This window comes from Musca vetustissima, unplaced genomic scaffold, assembly GCF_032173495.1.
Source record: "Musca vetustissima isolate MV318-11 ecotype Yass unplaced genomic scaffold, APGP_CSIRO_Mvet_v1 utg21518, whole genome shotgun sequence".
In the NCBI taxonomy this organism is placed as follows: Eukaryota; Metazoa; Arthropoda; class Insecta; order Diptera; family Muscidae; genus Musca; species Musca vetustissima.
In genome coordinates this window covers 80,628-99,347 of record NW_026879941.1, presented here as the reverse complement: position 1 = coordinate 99,347, position 18,720 = coordinate 80,628, and the positions used below count along the sequence as shown (strand labels likewise).

The window sequence follows — 18,720 nt, the reverse complement described above, 5'->3', positions numbered from 1 at the left end:
TTATATCCAGGGACATAGAATTTTATTCTGATTAAGAATAAATGGGCTCTCACGCCACCTTGTGTGTATAAGGAATTTAAGAAGTGCAGATCTAATTAATAACTAGAATTAAAGTACTTTCTATAAATTTTTTAGCACTTCTTTTTGACACTTTTTAAATTTTTGAGGCATAACAACCAAAATTTTTGGTATTTTGTGGTTCTTGAGCGCGTTTTTCAATTGAATGTGCTTAAATTGGGTACATTGTGTTCTTATTGGGTACTATGTTATTCTATTAAATATTATAAATATATGTAAATTTTTTTGGGGTAGCCCTCAGATAGGGGCACCCCGTTAATTTTCAGCATTTTGGGGTTTTGAGCGCATTTTGCGACCGAACTCGCTGTAATGTAGCACTTGAGTTCTTAATTAGCACTTGAGTTCTCTTAATTAAACGTTATAATTATAGGTAAATTTTTTTACCTATAATTAAGATAACAGATTTGTTCCGCATTTTGGGTTCCCTATATTCTGTACTTGAAAGTATGGAAGTAACCATCTGTTGTAATCATTCTACCTTCGAAGGATATCGAGATAAAAGACTATAACGTCAGGTTCGAGTATGCATAATATCGGCCAGCATTTAGGCCTAGCTTCCATATAATGATACCTACTGTTTTTCCGAATTTTTATATTTCGTGTGAAGGAATGTATTTTTTATCCGAAATTATGCTATATCGGTATTAATTATGCATAGTAATTCCTATACGATGTAATCAATATTGATTTCATCTCTGGATCAGCTTCCAGAGATGTACACATACAATTTTTTTTCTGCAAATTTTCGTATTGAATCAAAGGCTTCCACCCCACCCCCCAAAATATAATTCTGTGTACGTTGGTGATGGTCCCATATAACTTTGCAGTATTTTTAGGATTTTAAACACGTGCTCCACCCTACCATGCATCGCCAATATCCGTCCACGTTTTGGGGTTTTGCGATTTAAAAAAAAATATATATTAAAAATTGCTGAAATGTTTATTTGGTGTACATTATGGTTTACAACAATTCCTTGGTACAATTCCTGACATTGGTATACTTTTTGGTATGTTCCCTATATTTTCATTTTAAGTAACTACTATGGTGGAGGGTATCCAAAGTACGGCCCAGCCGAACTAAACACCTTTTTCGTGTGCCTATAATGTCACGCATATATGAATGAATTTGTGTACCCTATATAGCTATGTTTGACTCTAATAAAGTTAAATGTTACCATAACCACACCAGAGGATGAAAATATTGTCGAATTTTTTCCACCTTTGGTAATAAGCTCCACAAAAAATTATTTTTCATTGGTGGTCATGTAGAGTATGATATGGTCGGCCCCGTCCGTCTACAATGCTCCGTTTAATGGCTTAATAATATTTCTCAAAAATTATCAATTCCTAATTCTTGCCAAAATTCTTCACTGGGATCTTTAAATATATAATGTCACTGGGAGAGCTTTTTTGTCATCAGTACGTAGTTGTGTGCTATTTGCTGCTCATGAACTTTCCTCTTAAACGTAGACATCGTGAATTGGACGTTGTTGTTGCTGTCCTCTGTCAATCGGTAGGTAATGTGAGTATATAAATTGCAAAATCAATTGAGCGGTAAAATAGTTGAACATTCATTCGACTATGTTGATGATGATGAAGACAGCAGTTTTTTGCTGTTGTCTGTCTGTCGATGTGTGTGTGCATGTCGTTTTTTATTCAGTTTGTTTTTGCTATTCCTTTTATTTCGATAAAAAGCCAAACCGAAAATTGTTTTAAAACTCAAGTGGTAAAATGAAAAAAATGTGTACCAACAGCAAGATGTAGAATTTACCCTCCGCTCAAAGTAAGAATCTTTAATACACACACACAGCACCCTCATGCTGATGTTCGTATTTACCTAAAATGGCATACACACACATACAACCAACCATTACATATTCCATGTGACATTATTTTAACTCCTTTGCCAAAGGATAATTTAAGAGCTGTGTTCTGTTTCGGTAGAAAGTTAAGCTTCTTTTTTTGTAAGGCGTTTTCATGTGTGCATTATATTAAAGGGTTACGTTTTGCTGAATTGGGAATTAAAGGTAGAAAATGTTGCGCACAAATAAAAGTTGATGTTTATTACATTTGCATGTGCAGGAAAATATGAGGGGGTGTAAGTAGTAGAGTAGTATATTCTCAAAAATAAAGTATTCAAAATGATAGGTGAAATTTAAAAAATATTAAATTTTCTTATGAGTAGACATTTTTAATGGTAAATATATATGGGAATATCTAAGAATCATATTTTTAAAGTAAACTGGAAAAAATACCAGAGCATGGTTGATCTGTAGTAGTAGGGAAAATGTCAATAGTAGGTCAGTACAGTTTAACTGTTAATATTTCCTACATGGTTGTTATACTACACAAATACCTACAATTGTCATTCGTTTATTTTTTTATAAATTAAAAAAAATTGTCAGTTCGTTAACTAACAAAATAATGTAGTAGATAAGTGTTGTAATAGTTGTTAATGTAAATATTTAAACAACTGGTTTTATTATTGAAAATATTGGGGAATATGCCTATACTATTATTTTCTTTGTAAGAACCATTGTGTACTTAACCACAAAAGTACGTCTTATGATACTTTTGGTATGGGTTCTAACTAAACATATTCTTATTGTTAGTGTTGAAAATAACATCATATTTAAGTATTTCCCAATTTTCGAAAATATCTCCAGACAAACAATCGCTTCATTGAGTAAATCATCTAAAGAAAGTTTTTTGTTCGTTCATTATATTCAACAAGTTCTATACACACTTCACTAGTGATTGGGGGAAAAAATCACACATTTGTGTGAATAAAATGCATTCTCATGTGTCCCAAACTCAATGAAGTTGTTTTTGTTGAGTAAATTACTGACAATACAATCAATTCATTTCAATATATCCGATTATGTAGATTTTTGTGAAGTCATCAATATAAATATTGACGTATAAAAAAGAGTACTTATCTAGTTAACGAGGGTGGTGCATTAAGAAATGTTAATAAGGAAGCATTATTTTTTGGATTATGTTTGATTGCTACGGTATTAATCTGCCAAAAGTGTCGATATTTTATTTATTTTGAGTGTTATGTTCAGAAAAGTTTAAATTCGGGCGACATAGGGGAGCCTGCGGCACCTTCGGCACCATTCGGCAATCGCGTTTTTGATATGAAGCTCTCACTGTACAACAATAGCTTCAGTCCATAGGTATCGGATATCAAAATAAATAACTGTCCTAAAGTTTGAAATCTCTGGCTAATAAACTTACTTAGATGTACAGCTTTATGGTAATATTTCCATTCCATTTCGTATGTACTTCGTGTATAAAAATTTTCATATTTTAAGTCAGTATTATTAAAAATTAGTTAATAACAATGTATATTCGTATAAAAATAACTAAAAACATAACGTTTTTAAAAGATTGATAGAAAAACTTTAAAAGATAAATATAAGAATGTACCTTCGGGGAAGATTCGGTATTTTAAAGTGCCGGCATAATGTTATATTATTATTTTTTAAATGTTTTTGAGTTTGTCTTTAAAATAAAATAAGATACAATAATAATAAAAATAAATAAAATACAATAAATATATAATACCAAAGGTTCTGGTATTGACGAAAATGCGAGAGAAACTATTACTGATGGTGAGTGTGGCTTTGAGACGTCAACGTCAGCCGCTACAAAATCTAGCCTTAAAAGTCAAACTTTGAGTCGCATATTAGAGGGACCCCCCCATTCTCGGGGTCAAACATTTTGTTGATATAATTCGAATCTACACTAATTAATGAATGTCCCTACAAAATTTCTAGTGAAAATCTCAAGAACTCTTGAAGATATAGCCGATTTATTGTGTCAGCATCAAGTGACGACTGAAGGGCTTCTCTAACTTAAAACGCGTTTTTCTCTAAACATTGTTTTGTGAATGGCGGGCACGATAACTCAAAAACTAATAACCCAATCGATTTCAAATTTTTACACGTTTCTTTGTGAGTGTATAGCTATCATATGAACTAGGATAAAGCCAATCGGTGAAGATCTTCCTTATTTTTTAACTTGGTTTTTGGTAAAAAATCGGCGATTTTCCAAAAAAAATTTTCAAAGGTCCGCCATTTTGTTAATTTTAGAGCGAAGTCAATAATCCTAGTTAGAGAGCTAGACATGTACTCTTTCTAACACCGTTGGAATTTTCGGATTCCGATGTTCCAGTGAGGAGTTATCATGCCCGCCATCAAAAATAAGGACTTTTCTTTAATTACAAAAAACAACAACAAAACAATAACAACATTTTTTTGTAAATTATTTTTCTTCTTCTTTAAATCTGCAATTATATATGTGCACAGTTACAAACCTTAACAAGCATTGGTATTGATTTACCAGCCTATTGAAAATCTTGAAAAATTAAAATAGTGAATGGGGGGAGGGATCCCTTAAAACCAAATTGAACCTTTAGAGGATCTTAATTCCACCAAGACTGATAGCGGTGATAATTACCAGGATCTGACTATGTGTCCCCTCAAATGCCAAACAAAAGTGCCGAATGTGCCCCAGTCTCCCCTACAATTATACATCATTATAAGTGGAAGCTAATCTTTCAGAATATCTTATCTCATATTTAATTTTTGGCCATATATTTAATTTTTGTGCAAGGGATTTCTAACATCAGTGGGAACTATTTAAATATTATGCTAGTAATTGGCCCGAATTGTTTGTCTATGTGAAAATGGCTACAAATGTCCTGTGCATTTTGTTCTATGGCCATTAAGGGGTTTTGAAATTTCTTGTTGTGACTAATAATGATGTTTTGAATGTAATCATTGGAAACAATGAGCCTATATGGACTGTGAATGTTTTTAAAGCCTAACAGGTTTGTGTTTTTTCTATAGAAAATTCTTTTTATAAAGAAAATAGACATAGCGAACTAGTGATTTTTCTATAAAAAAAATTGGCTCAAATGGTCCTTAATTTTGTTTCAATAGAAAAATGTCCCTAAAGGCCTTCTGAATGTAATCTGAAGAAAAAAATGCCCTATAGGCCCTTTAATTTTTTGTTTGTTTTAGAAATATGGATCTAAGGGCCTTCTCAATTTTTTCTATAGGAAAAAAATAGCCTTAAGTGTTCTCAGATTTGTAACAATGGGTCCCGAGATCTTTTCTACGAAAAAATTACCCTAAGAATACTTGGAATTTGTTTCTATTAAAAAATAGACCTAACGGTATTCTGAATTTTTTGTAAAAGTAGCCTCAGCGGTTTTGAGAATTTTTGCTATAGAAAACATATCCCTAACCGTGCTGTGATTTTTTTTCTACACAAAAAATAGCCCTAAGGGGATTCTGATTTTTTTTCAGTAAAAAACTTTGTGAATTTCTTGCTAAAGAAAAAATAACCCTAAAGGGCTGGTAATTTTTTTCATTGGAAAAACTAACCCTAAATGACTAGTGAATTTTTATATATAGCTATGTTGTTCTATAAAAATATTGCACTAAGAGGCTTGTGATTTTTTCAAAAAATAGCTGTAAGGGCCTCTTCCACAGAGAATGTTACAAAAGTGCCTGCCGACTTGTATACATTACACTGGAGTAATATCATTGTAAATATATGGCTTTGTGCATATATTTACAAAGTGTTATGTGATAGTAGGTTGCACATGCTACGAAAAAATAGTCGTCCAAATTACAGACACCCTAGTTGAAAAACTATGGGAGCTATACCAAACCGTAACATTATTAATTTTTGGTAAGAAATTTGACATCCCATAAGAATTTGATAACACAAATCAGAGCGAAAATGGTTGGAAAACATAACCAAACCAAAATACCGTAGTTTGTGATGTAACGTTATATGGGGGCTACCCGGAAACTTGGGCGAATATTCATATTTTTTTGATAGCGAGATTTTATTTACTCAATGAGAATCAGAGATATAAAATTACATCTTTCGATTTCGATGAAGGATGTTCCTGAAAAGTGAAAACCTGAAAAATCGATTTAAGGGGACCCCCCCATTCTCGGGGTCAAAATTTTTGTTGATATAATTCGAATCTATACTGATTAAAGAATGTCTCTACAAAATTTCAAGTGAAAATCTCAATAACTCTTGAAGATATAGCCGATTTATTATGTCAGCATCAAGTGACGACTGAAGGGCTTCTCAAACTTTAAACGCGTTTTTCTCTAAACATTTTTTTGCGAATGGCGGGCACGATAACTCAAAAATTAATTATCCAATCGGTTCCAAATTTTGCAACGTTTCTCTGGGAGTGTATAGCTATCGTATGAACTAGGATAAAGCCAATCGGTGATCTTCCTTATTTTTTAACCTGCTTTTTGGTAAAAAATCGGCGATTTTCCAAAAATATTTTTTCAAAGGTCCACCATTTTGTTAATTTTAGAACGAAGTCAATAATCCTAGTTCATACGAGAGCCAGACATGTAATCTTTCTAACACCGTTGGAATTTTCGGATTCCGATGTTCCAGTGAGGAGTTATCATGCCCGCCATCAAAAATAAGTTCTTTTCTTTAATTACAAAAAACAACAACAAAACAATAACAAAATTTTTTTCTTCTCTTTTAAATCTTCAATTGTATATGTGCAAAGTTACAAACCTTAACAAGCTTTTGTATTCATTTACCAGCCCATTAAAAATCTTGAAAAATTAAAATCGTGAATGGGGGGTGGGCAAACTTGGGCAAAAGTTGATCATTTTGGTAGGAACATTTGCTACCAAATGATAATCAAAAATTTTAAATTGCTCCCAAATTGATTGAAACGCCTAGTCAAGCTCACAAAAATACCGATCTTTGGTTTGTAGCGTTATATGGGGAGTTCCCTAAAAGAAGAACCAATATTCACGCTTTTTATTTGAAAGATTTACTACCGTTACTACCGTGATCATTTTTCGTAGGCAGATGTGATAGCCAAAGTGAATCGAAAATACCTAATTACAGCTGAAAAACGTGCCTAAAACCCCCAAAATGCCGAATAAGGGGGTTACCATTACTAAAAAGTGGACCAATATTTATAATTTTTGGTAGGATAATTTTATACCAAATGAGAACTAAACATTGCAATGGACATATAATTTTATTCTGATCAGGAATATATATATTTTATGGGGTCTCCGATGCATATTTCGATGTGTTGCAAACGGAATGACAAATTTAATATACAGTCAAACTTATGGTGATGGTTATAAAAATAAGACGAGGAAGTTGTTTATATCTTAATCGATTTCAACAAAACTTAATATACGTCAATCTAGACTCAATTCGGTACTCTATGCAAAACTTTGTTTCATTCAGACAAAAATTGGGATTCTGGTCCGTCATTTACAACTACATATGGTGTCACTTATGTAGCCAGAGGACACCCTCTGAAGATTTGAAACCCAATGAAAACCAAAAACAACAAAATTCTGCATAATAGGGGGTGAAACATCAATGCATCAACGTCAAATTCAAAGCTCTATCTCAAATATTGCGTTCTATATCGTGATATCAACAGAATATAATTTATGGGATTTTCGGTAAATATTTCGATGTGTTGCAAACGGAATGACAAATTTAATATACCATCCACCTTATGGTGGAGCACCACAAGGGGCCAGTGCCCTTTTATTTGTCTATAAAAACAACAAATATCACGTATACATTTTATTAGAATCAGGCAACCATAAATTTGGTGGTTTAAAGTCTAAAATGTTATGCTCGACAGAATTTAACGCATGATTTACTTGTTCACGTTAATATAAAAAAAGTACGAATTATAAAAGTATTTCCATTTTATTATTTCATCAAATTTGCAGAGGAATTAATGAAAAATAGTAAAACCAAACACCAGATGTTTTATTATCGCAATATATACTCTCTTCTACATTGCGCGAAATTTAAGTTAATCTATATGACTTTCCGTATGATAGGCATTGTATATCAATGATGATTTAACTTTCCCCTTAGCCAAACATTAACGACCAAAGTTCGTTGATGGTGCGGCAAGTGATTCTCTCGCTCTCACATCAAAACACAACACCTTCAAGTGGTCAAAATCATCGAAATCGACGATTTCTTAGAGTTCAACCGGTGCTGTAACTTTTATAGCATTCAGTAGCATCAGTTCAGTTGTTATGTTAAGATCTCGATCGTGTCGAAAGAGCACGACGTGTGTCCGGAAACATTCACATGACATTGCTACGAATGCCACCTTGAAAACAAAAGGGAATCTCATTGATAGCACATCGTGTGGTGGTGCTGATTATTAATCAACATATTTTGACTTTTGAAAAGTGGAGTTAAATATGTTTTTGGAGAAATTCTTTTGATTGTTAATAGCGGCAGTCGGCAGAGCAGCTACCGCATCGGAAACAAGAGCATGTGTGTGATGGGTTGGCTAACAACATCGGCGGTAGCAGAACCAACGATTTGAATTTCTTCTGCTTACATACCAACTACCAGTATTTCGGCATCATCATCATAACCTTCGTCGTCGTCGCCGCTGCTGCCGACGTCATCTTCATCAGCATAACGACAACGATAGCCGTTCATAACAAACGATTTGATTGTTTTAATTCCGTTCGATAGAGAAAACCTTTCTTCTTTGGCTCGAAGATCTTTCGCTGGAGTGGTGAACAATTTTCGAAAGAGTATTAATTCCGTTTGAGATCTTCGGAAGAGTAAACGTGTCGGCGTGTATAGTGGCATTTCGGAGATTTTATTTGATATTAAAAATAAAAAAATATATATTATGCAGTTTTTACGTTTACGTTTCATACTTCGCATAAGTGTGCTGCTGCTACTGATATTCACAAAGTTCAAGCTCGGCTCCGCATTCGGTCATAAGTTAAGAATTATGAAAAACAGTTTTCGTTATATTCAAGAAACAATGCTGCGTAGCAGTTTAAATCGGGCTCAGCTGAATAGTGGGATTGTTTTCGAATGTCGTTCAACGTAAGTGTGTGTATGTGTACGTACATGTGCATCGGAAGTCGGATATATCGATCATATTTTGAAATATATAATTTGTAAAATTATATAATAGCATAAAATGAAATGTATAAATGTGTCTGCCAAAAATGTGAAGAAGTGAAGATTTATGCAAAACAAAATAATTTAATAACCGTCACAGAGCAAAATATACGTGACTAAAAAAATAAAGGCAAATGCCATAACTAATTCCTGAATTAAGTGAAACAAATATAAAATGATGTATTTATTAGCCACATGTTAAACATCTTCTTGAAATGGATAAATTTTACCATATAAGTGATTTTGAATGCATATAATTATTTTTAAACGAAATGAATAATGGAGTGCTGAAAGTTGTAAACGAATTTGCCGTTTTACAAACAAGAGAGTTAATCATTTGTGGCAATCGAAGTTATGCTAATTTTAATGGCATTTTTACAAGTATTTTACTGTTTCGGCCTAAATATATTGTAGCTATGCGATTTCAACATTGGCATTTCAAATATAAAATATACTTTCATTCACAACCAGGGTTGCCAAGTGAGTTTGTTTTAAAACCAGTCAGCAGGGACTTAAATTTCCAGTTGATCTAGATCTGAGAAAATGTTATAAAACCATAATAGAAGAACAACACAAACTTTTACACGTGAAATGTAAAGTCATCGATGTGAAAAAAATTATAAGATTTTTGGCGTAGAGTAACTTCGGGTAATGTGGACCATTTTCTTTTTTTGATACTGTGGGCGTAACAACGGTAAAAATAAAAACAAATTGTTTTCACAGCATGGTAGATTTGTTGGCTAATTATATTCCAGGTCAAAAATTATATATATTTGTCCATAAAAATGTTATTGCATTATATTTCTAAAAACTCTAAACTGCAAATAAAAATAACTTGGCGGGTAATGTGGACCAGTATGTGTGGGTAATGAGAATCAGTAAGTTAAAGGTAGGTTGTGGATTAATTGTGATAAATTTCAATTTATTCCACTCTTGGGTAGAAATGAATGCAAAAATATATGGGTCCATGTTTTGGAATAGCCCCCATTTAAGGGTACCACCCCATTTGCGGTATTTTGAAGGTCCTTGCTTCATTATCCAACCGAGGCACCTATAATTTCGGATATCGAGTTTTCAGAGGATAGAATACCTCCTCGCATATTAAATGCGCCCTTGTTTCGAACTCGTCCTCATGAAAATGTCCCACTTTTTTATAGTGGTCCACATTACCCGACATTGAATATTTTTATTTAAAAATAATTATCGGCTTCAAAAATGAATAAAAATTTAAAAATAACCGAAAGTAATTACAGATAAACGTGTATTTTTGTTAAAGAAAACAAGAAAACCACATAACCTCTTTATATTCGAGAAAAACAAAATGTTCGACTATTTTACAAAATCGTTCGACTATTGTGCTAAAAAATTTTCAAATCACACTTTTACAATCAGAGCTACATTTTCACCTACTAAATTTTCAACATTGCAATTATTTATTAAAAACCAAGTTTGATGTTTGTTTTCACTAATTTGGAAAACATTTATCAAGGCGGCATTGGCATATTTCAAGCATTTTCTTCATGAACTAGAATAAAGCCAATCGGTGAAGATCTTCTTTATTTTTTAACTTAGTTTGTGGTAAAAAATAGGGGAACTTCCAAATAAAAAAATATTTTCTAAGATCCGCCTTTTTGTACATTTTTGAGCGAAGTCAATAATCCTAGTTCATACGAGAACCAGACATGTGCTCTTTCTAACACATTTAGAATTTACAAATTCCGAAGTTCCAGTGAGGAGTTATCATGCCCGCCATCAAAAATAAGGAATTTTCCTTAATCACCAAAAACAACACCAAATTTTGCAAATTATCTTTCTTCTCTTTTAAATTTTCAAATATATATGTATGAAGTTACAAATCATAACATGCATTGGAATTCATTTACCAGCCTATTGAAAACCTTGTAAATATAAAATCAACCATTAATTGATACACGTCGTCTAATGAAGTAGACAAACGACTATAACAAAAGTTAACAGATAAACGAAATAATCCGATCATTTTTGCAGCATAGTTCCTTGGAACTATTTCCGAAATAATGACTGTATTAGTCTGGAGTTTGTCAAGTAAGAAAAGACATTCAATATTTTAAGTCCGTATCAATATTTTAAGTCCTGGCTACGTTGTTTATCCAAATTGACAGCAATTGGCAGAGTGGAGTATTTTTCAACAGAAACTGCAGTAATGTAAAAATTCAAACATTTTCCCATGAAATACATACATTATTCATCAGATTAAAATTATATGTTGACCTATCAGTCATATTGACATATCAGTCTGTCTGTTGAAATCACAATAGAGATGGAAATTGTTAATACTGGCATATGCCCGTTACTTCGTAACCGGGTGTGAGATATATTTAAATATGTCTAAATAAGTTATTTTGTTTTCACAGAGAACTGCATATGTCAGAAGAGCTAATCAACATACACACCAATATCTAAATACTACACTCGAATGGTCATCGTAACACAAATCAAGATCTATACTAATTTTTGTACCATTTGCTTTCTTTCGTACTATTGCAGTACTTATTCCATACGTTCACCCAGTGATAGTGCACATAATTATAAATTCAATAAAAATCATATTTCCCAATTTCAGGATTCTAGACCGTACCATATTTGGTAGCATTTTAGTACCATTAGTATGAATTTCCAAACCTTCTTACATAGCCCAATCCTATACCTCAATAGTTAAAGTTACTTCAATTTTCAAGATTCCAGCTCTATTGGTTTACCCAAACCCGCATTTGGTACCATGAGTACAATATTTCAAAACTTCCTCCAACTTACGAAATTTCCAAAACTACATATTTCACTCTATCGGTTCAACCAAAATCCAAATTGTACCAAATATAGTACCATTTAGTAATTTTCGTACAAATTTCTTATATTGACAGTGCTTCTCAACCTTAATTCGTATTCCAAATTTCGAGTTTTTAGCTCTATCCGCTCACAAATTACGAAATTGTACTAAATTTAGTACATTTTAATACTTTTCGGATACTTATAATTCGAATTGGTACATCTATTCTTCACTCCATCAGTGACCCCCATTTCAAGTTCCAGGGTTCTAGCGCTAGTTCAGAACAACAGAAAAATAGGAACTGTACAACAGAACAACTGGTCAAAGGAAGAGATTTCACAATATGATACACTTTCGATGGCAGAACATCGAACATATTATTTCAAAATGTATGTGTGAAATTAGAATACTAACAATTTTAAACTTTCAAGAATTTTGAGAAGGTAATAGTACGTTTTCCAATCGTTTAACGTATCTATCAGCATTTTCAATTTCGCAAAATTATAGCAAAATTCGAATATGTTTAGGAACTGGATAAGGAATACTTTATGGTAGAGAGATTTGACACCCAACGATAAATTAAAATTTCAAATTAGAGGCAATTAGCTTAAAAAACGTATACAAACTTTTCAGAAAACAAAATCATTTGGGTACTGTTAGGTGGCGCCAATATTCATTGCAATACCCTCTGCCTTATGGCTAATGAGGTTATATACACTTTGCTATGCTAAAAATGTTAATAAGAGCTTTTGGATCATAAATATTTTATGTAATTATAAGTGTTGTAAATCATATAAAACTATTCGTTATATTAGAAATAAAATGCTAAATTTCTTTTCACTCCATTTGTGTCAATAGCATCTTCAATTAAGTTTCCATGAAAAGTGAAATTTAAATATGTAAATAAATGTAAATTTTACAAAAGTCATATTTCGAATAATTTAGCACCTCTATAAATATCGGCATAATTTTTTTTGATTTTACAATCAAATTTTATACAACAAAGATAATAATATAATAGTTAGTATTTTAAAGAAACTCACAGTTAACACGTTTCTCTCCACCCCAATACATTTTTTGATCTGTCTCGTTGCCAAAGCCAAACAAAAAATATATTGTCTTCCTTAAGATAACTAGTTCGGAAATAGTATCAATGAAAATAAAACAATATGTAGATATTGTATGAGAAATAACACAATACCTTTTCTTTATTCACCGTCTATATAAAAAATACTTGTTTTAAGAAAATGTTAATGTTACTAAATTCGAAATAAAAAGGGTGTGACAATGGGCGCAATATCTAAAAGTATTTCCGCTATGATATTAGTTTATAATATTATTTAAAGTTTATTTCATAATGATTTTTTGTTGTAGTAAATAAGTGACCAACGTAGTTTATTAAGCTATGGGATTTCGGGAAAAGCTCTGAATTAACTGTAATTAAGATTGTTGAGTTGTGGATCTCTTTGCAAAAATTGTTATTACAATTCATTCACAGGCATTTATTAATGTTTCTAAAGGTGATCCAGTAAGGGCTAGTTCGTCCCTTTGTTGTAAGCTATGCAGTACTAGAGGAAATAATAAATCTTAATATAAACCAGTAATGAAAGTAGTAAATTCGGACTGGACCAACTATATGAAGGAACATACTCATGACTATGCATACTCTGCAATCTATGCTAAATTTAATTTCATTCGGGCGGATTTAGAGTCTTCTGCGTGCCATGGGACAAATTTAGGGAAAACGATGTATAGCAAAATTAATACACGCTATTCGGCATGCCGAACTGCATGGCATAATTATACAAAGTAGTCTCAAGCAGTCATATTCAGTTTTCAAAATTTAAATGGAAATATCTTCCTTCGAAATGTACGCATATCATGTGTTCAGTTGCAAAATTTGCTAAAATATATGTTTAAGTTTCTTGCCTCTATAACTTATAAATATAAAATGTTACAAAATATATATTTTTTTAATTTATTGAAAATGTGCCAATCGACATACATAACATTTTATGGAATTTATTCTTTCATATTATGACTTAATTCAGTACGCTATACCAAATTTCTTGTAAATTGAAAGTTATATAGGGACTTTGGTGCACCATGTGTCTATCTCGTTTCCTTTTGCCTGTTACAAATATATGCACAAAGACATAATACCCTTTACCGCAGGGTATTATGTCTTTGTTAGTGTGAAGGCATGAGTTAAGGCTGGGTTTTTGGAAATTCAAAAAAGAATGGTAGAAAAAGTACTAAAATGTACTAAATATGGTACCCTTTAAAAAATCGTACTTTTGTGCATGAAAAGTGCTAAATTTAGACAAGTGAGATAATTTGGTACATGTTGGATTTGAGTGAACAGATACAGCTGGAGACTTGAGATTGGGAAATGAAATGACTGTTGGAATGTAGGTCTGGGATATTTTAGGAAATTCGTACTTATTGGTACGAAAGGTACTAATTTAATACAATTTGGATTTTGGGTGAACGGAATCCTGAAATTTGGAATTAAAGTTATGGTTGGAAAGCAGTATTGAGGCATGGATGTAGTTTTGAAAATTCGTAATGTTGTGCTCTAAATGGTACTAAATTTAGTACAATTTAGATTTGAGTGAACGGATAAAGATGGGGAACTTATATTTGGAATTAAATTTACTGTTAGAGTACAAAATTGAGTTAGTAATGGAAATAAGTTCGAAAAGAACTAAAGGGTAAAAAATATGGTACAATTTGGATCTACGGAAAGGGATAGGATCCTGAAATTTATTATTAAAACTACTGTTGGATTGTGGAATTGAGCATGTTTTGAAAGATGCGGAAAGTAATAAATTGTATTAAATTTGGTACAATTTGGATGTTGCTGAGCGGATAGAGCTGGAATCCTTAAATGTGGAACTAAGATTAATATTGGAGTGCATGCGTACTTATGGATACGAAAAGTTCTAAATTTGGTACAATTTGGAGTTTGGTGAAGATTAATGTCGGAGTGTAGTGGATGTAGTCTTGAAAATATGTACTTATGTGTTCCAAGAGTATTGAATGGAACTAAATGTGGAACTTGTAGGTAATTGGTAATTATATGCAGACGAGTACGGTTATAGCGAACTCGAATCCTTCGTTCGTTATAGACGAAGTTCGTTATATCCAAGGTAAGGCAAAATATAGGCTTTAAATGGGCTTTAAAATTGATAAGTTTTGTGTCCTTTTTGATCATTCTCAAAATGCTGATGATATTTTTTTAAAGTTGTCAGCGGTGCAGTAAAAATTAACTTTTGTGCGGATTTTCATCGTCAGTATTACGTATATTTGTAGGAAGTTCGTTATAACCAAATTCAAATATATGAAAACTGAGTTTTGGGACCGAATAAATAGTTCATTATAAAAAAGTTCGTTATATCTGTGGTTCGTAATAAGAGTAAGGATTTGTATGAAAAATATGTCTTAAAACTTCGGGACCCGGGAATGAGTTCGCTATGAAAAAAGTTCGTTATAACCGGTGTTCGTTATAAGCGTGCTCGACTGTAATTGATATTCTGATCACTTTTGAATCTGTGTAATGGAAATAAGAATGACATTTCGCAAATTAGTGCTTATTTGTATGAAGAGTACTAAATTGTAATAAACTTGGTAGGAATAGAGGTGGAATTCGGAATTATAGTTTTACTTTTATATAACCTATTTTTATAATATACTGGCTTTTTTATATGAGCGTTATGTCACGATTTTTTTTTTGTTAGAGAGAATTAGCTTGAAAAACGTTTCGAACATTCCCTAAATACTGAATCATGAATCACGATGTTGGTTTTCTAGTAAAGTTTACAAAACATATTACGTTATATCATGTGTATGGGTACAAAGCCACAAAGAAAATAAATATCGCTTAACAATATTTTTGAAACAAATTAGACCCAAACCTTTATATATCTCAATATAAGAAAAAATTGGCTTAAACCATATTCAAAATAAACGACACATATATGAATATAATTTATGGGGTACCCGCTGCATATTTCGAGGTGTTGCAAACGGAATGACAATTTTATATACTCTCCAACTTATGGTGAAGTGTATACAAATGGAAATACCTTTTCGCAAAAACTTAAATAAGTTCGACACGACAGAAATAAATAATATTTTTGTATTATTTGATTATTATCCCCGAAAACACATTTATCTCATTTTTTAATCATATTTATTTTGCTTCCTGTTTTCCAGTTCTAATACATACCACGGCAAGGAGACACATTTCTTTATACAACTTGGGGATTTGGGAGGATTTCAACGTTTAGATCGCAACAAGAAGTTGGCATTTTTCCTGCATGGCTGGAATGATGAAGGCAGCAAAGACTGGGTACATGAAATGTTATTTAGTATGTTGGAAAATCCGATCTAATACCAACCACAAAATACAAAATCATTTTCTTTAACTTATTTTTAGCCTGGACAAGATTTCAACCGGATTATACTGTTTGTGTTGTGGACTGGGGTAATTTGTCACAAAATGATTATAAATCGGCCTCGATGTCCATATTTGATGTTGGCTTAACCGTGGCAGCAATTGTAGAGTTTTTAGAGAATATGTATCCAAAATATATGTCAAGGAGTAATGTCACAATTGCCGGCTATAGTTTGGGAGCTCATGCTGCGGGGTATGCTGGGTCGGTGTTGAAAGGTCAAATAGATCAAATAATTGGTTTAGATCCCGCCGGACCATTATTCACACTACCGGCGGTGGTGTCAACCGATTATCGTTTGGATGCATCTGATGCAAAATTTGTGCAAGTTCTACACACCTCCGGTGGTACTCTGGGAGTTGGTGTAAAGTCGGGACATGCTGATTTTTATCCAAATGGTGGCACAGCACCACAACGTAATTGCAATTCATTTATACAACTGCAAGATATGCAAAATACAAGTAAGTTGAAAAATATACAACAAATTTGATAACTTATATATCTTTTTGATTTTTCTTGCAGATCCCATTGCCTGTAGCCACTCGACAGCTGCCATTTTCTTTAAACACTCAATGAATCCCGACTATGCTTTTGTGGGTTATCAGTGTGATAGCTATTGGAGTTATTCCAGAGGTCTGTGTTCGAACAATCGTAATGGACGTTTTGGAATACATTCACAAAAGATGGCCCATGGTGATTTTTATTTCGACACCTTATCTCAAAAACCCTATGTACAATCGTCGTCATCGAGACGCCGTCGTCGCAAACCTAGTTATAAAATAATTTTCGGCTAATGTGATTTGTATTTATAGGACTTGAACATTTTGTAGTAGAATTTATTATTATTTGTTTAGATGTAAGTTAAATTTATTCCTTTTGTATATTTAATTTTATTTTATAGTTTACATTTTATTTATTTGAATAAGCTAATAATATATAAAATAATACATTTTTGTATTTTATTAATATTATATGAATGTTATATTTGAGAGAACACATTTTTTTCATCAATTTAATGAAAATGACTCCATGAATTAAACCACCAATTGAAGAAAAAAGCAAGCGAAGAATATATACGTCTGAAGATATACATCGAATCACTTTCTGATTCGATATATGCAGGTTCGACCGCCTGCCGGCGATGTTTGACTATTGAATCGAAAGGTTTTGTACATATTGAACCAAAATTATGTTTACCTTTGGTTTAAACTGGTATATGTATATAGTACAGTACCTTGCAACAAGAATCATAGGAGCATCATATAGTTGGCAACGTCCGTATTTTTACGCATATTACTATTCAAAAAAACAAACCCTAAAGCACTGTCGGGCGAACCACCGCACGCGTGAACTCTCGCGAATGTAAGTATCACTATTCTCTCACACACATTCAACTGAACCAATTGGAAAACCATCGACACACTCACAAAGACAAGTGCGTGAGAACAGAATTTTTTACGCTCTGTCCGTGCCTGCCCCAAAAGGAAACTGTGTTAACTCTATGCCTAATAACCAAGATATAATACGTAGATCAGTATATCGTTGTAGTTCATTTAATTGGACTATCATGCGGTTTTTTGTAAATAATCTGAGCTAGATGTAGGAACTCAAAGCTGGTTGTTCCATTAGCCGAGCTTAAAAAAGTTTTTCAAGCGTTTCGGTCTTGTGCGCATCTCATCCAATTTGAAAGGCCATATTCCGAGGTGTTGTCTTCTACTTGATCTTTCCATCGGATTCGTGGGCTTCCCCTTCTGCGTGAACCAACACTTGGCCTTTCTCACAACATGACCTAGCCAATGTAGTCACTGCAGCTTGATCCGTCCGACTATGTGGATGTCCGAGATTATATAGTATAGCTCATGGTTCATTCGACGACTATATTCACCGTCGATACAGATCGGCCCATAGATCTTCCGGAGAGTTTTTCTCTAAAACACTCCAAGAGAGGTGGCAGACATTTGTGACAACTGTTGGTATAAAAAATCGTTCACAACCTCGCTGTAGTTTTTAAGTTTCACAGTTGGTCCGAGTCTACTGGATGTCATCCGTACTGATACCATCATCTGGGTCTTTTCGCCATTTACTGCCAGTCCCACTTTGGTAGACCCTTTCTCAATTCGTTCAAAGGTGACTATTACCGTTCGCAATGTTCGACCCATAATGTAGATGTCGTCGGCGTTGGCGAGTAACATATGCTGTTTGGTGTGCAGAGAGCCATTTATGTTCTCATTTGCATCTCGTATGACCTTTTCTAGCAGAATGTTAAACAGGTCACACGACAAACTGTCACCTTGTTTGAATCTTCGTTCAGTATTGAAGGGCTTTGAGAGGCCCTTTCCAACTTTAACTGCTGACCTTGTGCCAGTTAAAATTATCCTGCATATCCGT

At 33.0% G+C, this 18,720-nt stretch overlaps 1 protein-coding gene across 1 annotated transcript; it reads left to right on the top strand.

Moving 5' to 3' along the window:
• The first annotated feature begins 8,893 nt into the window (after window positions 1-8,893).
• Window positions 8,894-17,126, top strand: LOC133325154 (pancreatic triacylglycerol lipase). The gene is made up of 4 exons (XM_061533977.1): window positions 8,894-8,991; window positions 16,094-16,248; window positions 16,317-16,793; window positions 16,855-17,126. Exons 1-4 carry the CDS (start codon window positions 8,894-8,896, stop codon window positions 17,124-17,126), a joined length of 1,002 nt encoding a protein of 333 aa, XP_061389961.1.
• The last annotated feature ends 1,594 nt before the right edge of the window (window positions 17,127-18,720 follow it).

What these genes read in the sequence shown, in the direction of transcription:
- LOC133325154 (XM_061533977.1), top strand. Translation starts at nt 8,894, where the DNA reads ATGAAAAACAGTTTTCGTTATATTCAAGAAACAATGCTGCGTAGCAGT. An exon ending in GTTTTCGAATGTCGTTCAAC is followed by an intron (nt 8,992 to 16,093) that starts GTAAGTGTGTGT and finishes CCTGTTTTCCAG; the next exon opens with TTCTAATACATACCACGGCA. An exon ending in GCAAGATATGCAAAATACAA is followed by an intron (nt 16,794 to 16,854) that starts GTAAGTTGAAAA and finishes TTTTTCTTGCAG; the next exon opens with ATCCCATTGCCTGTAGCCAC.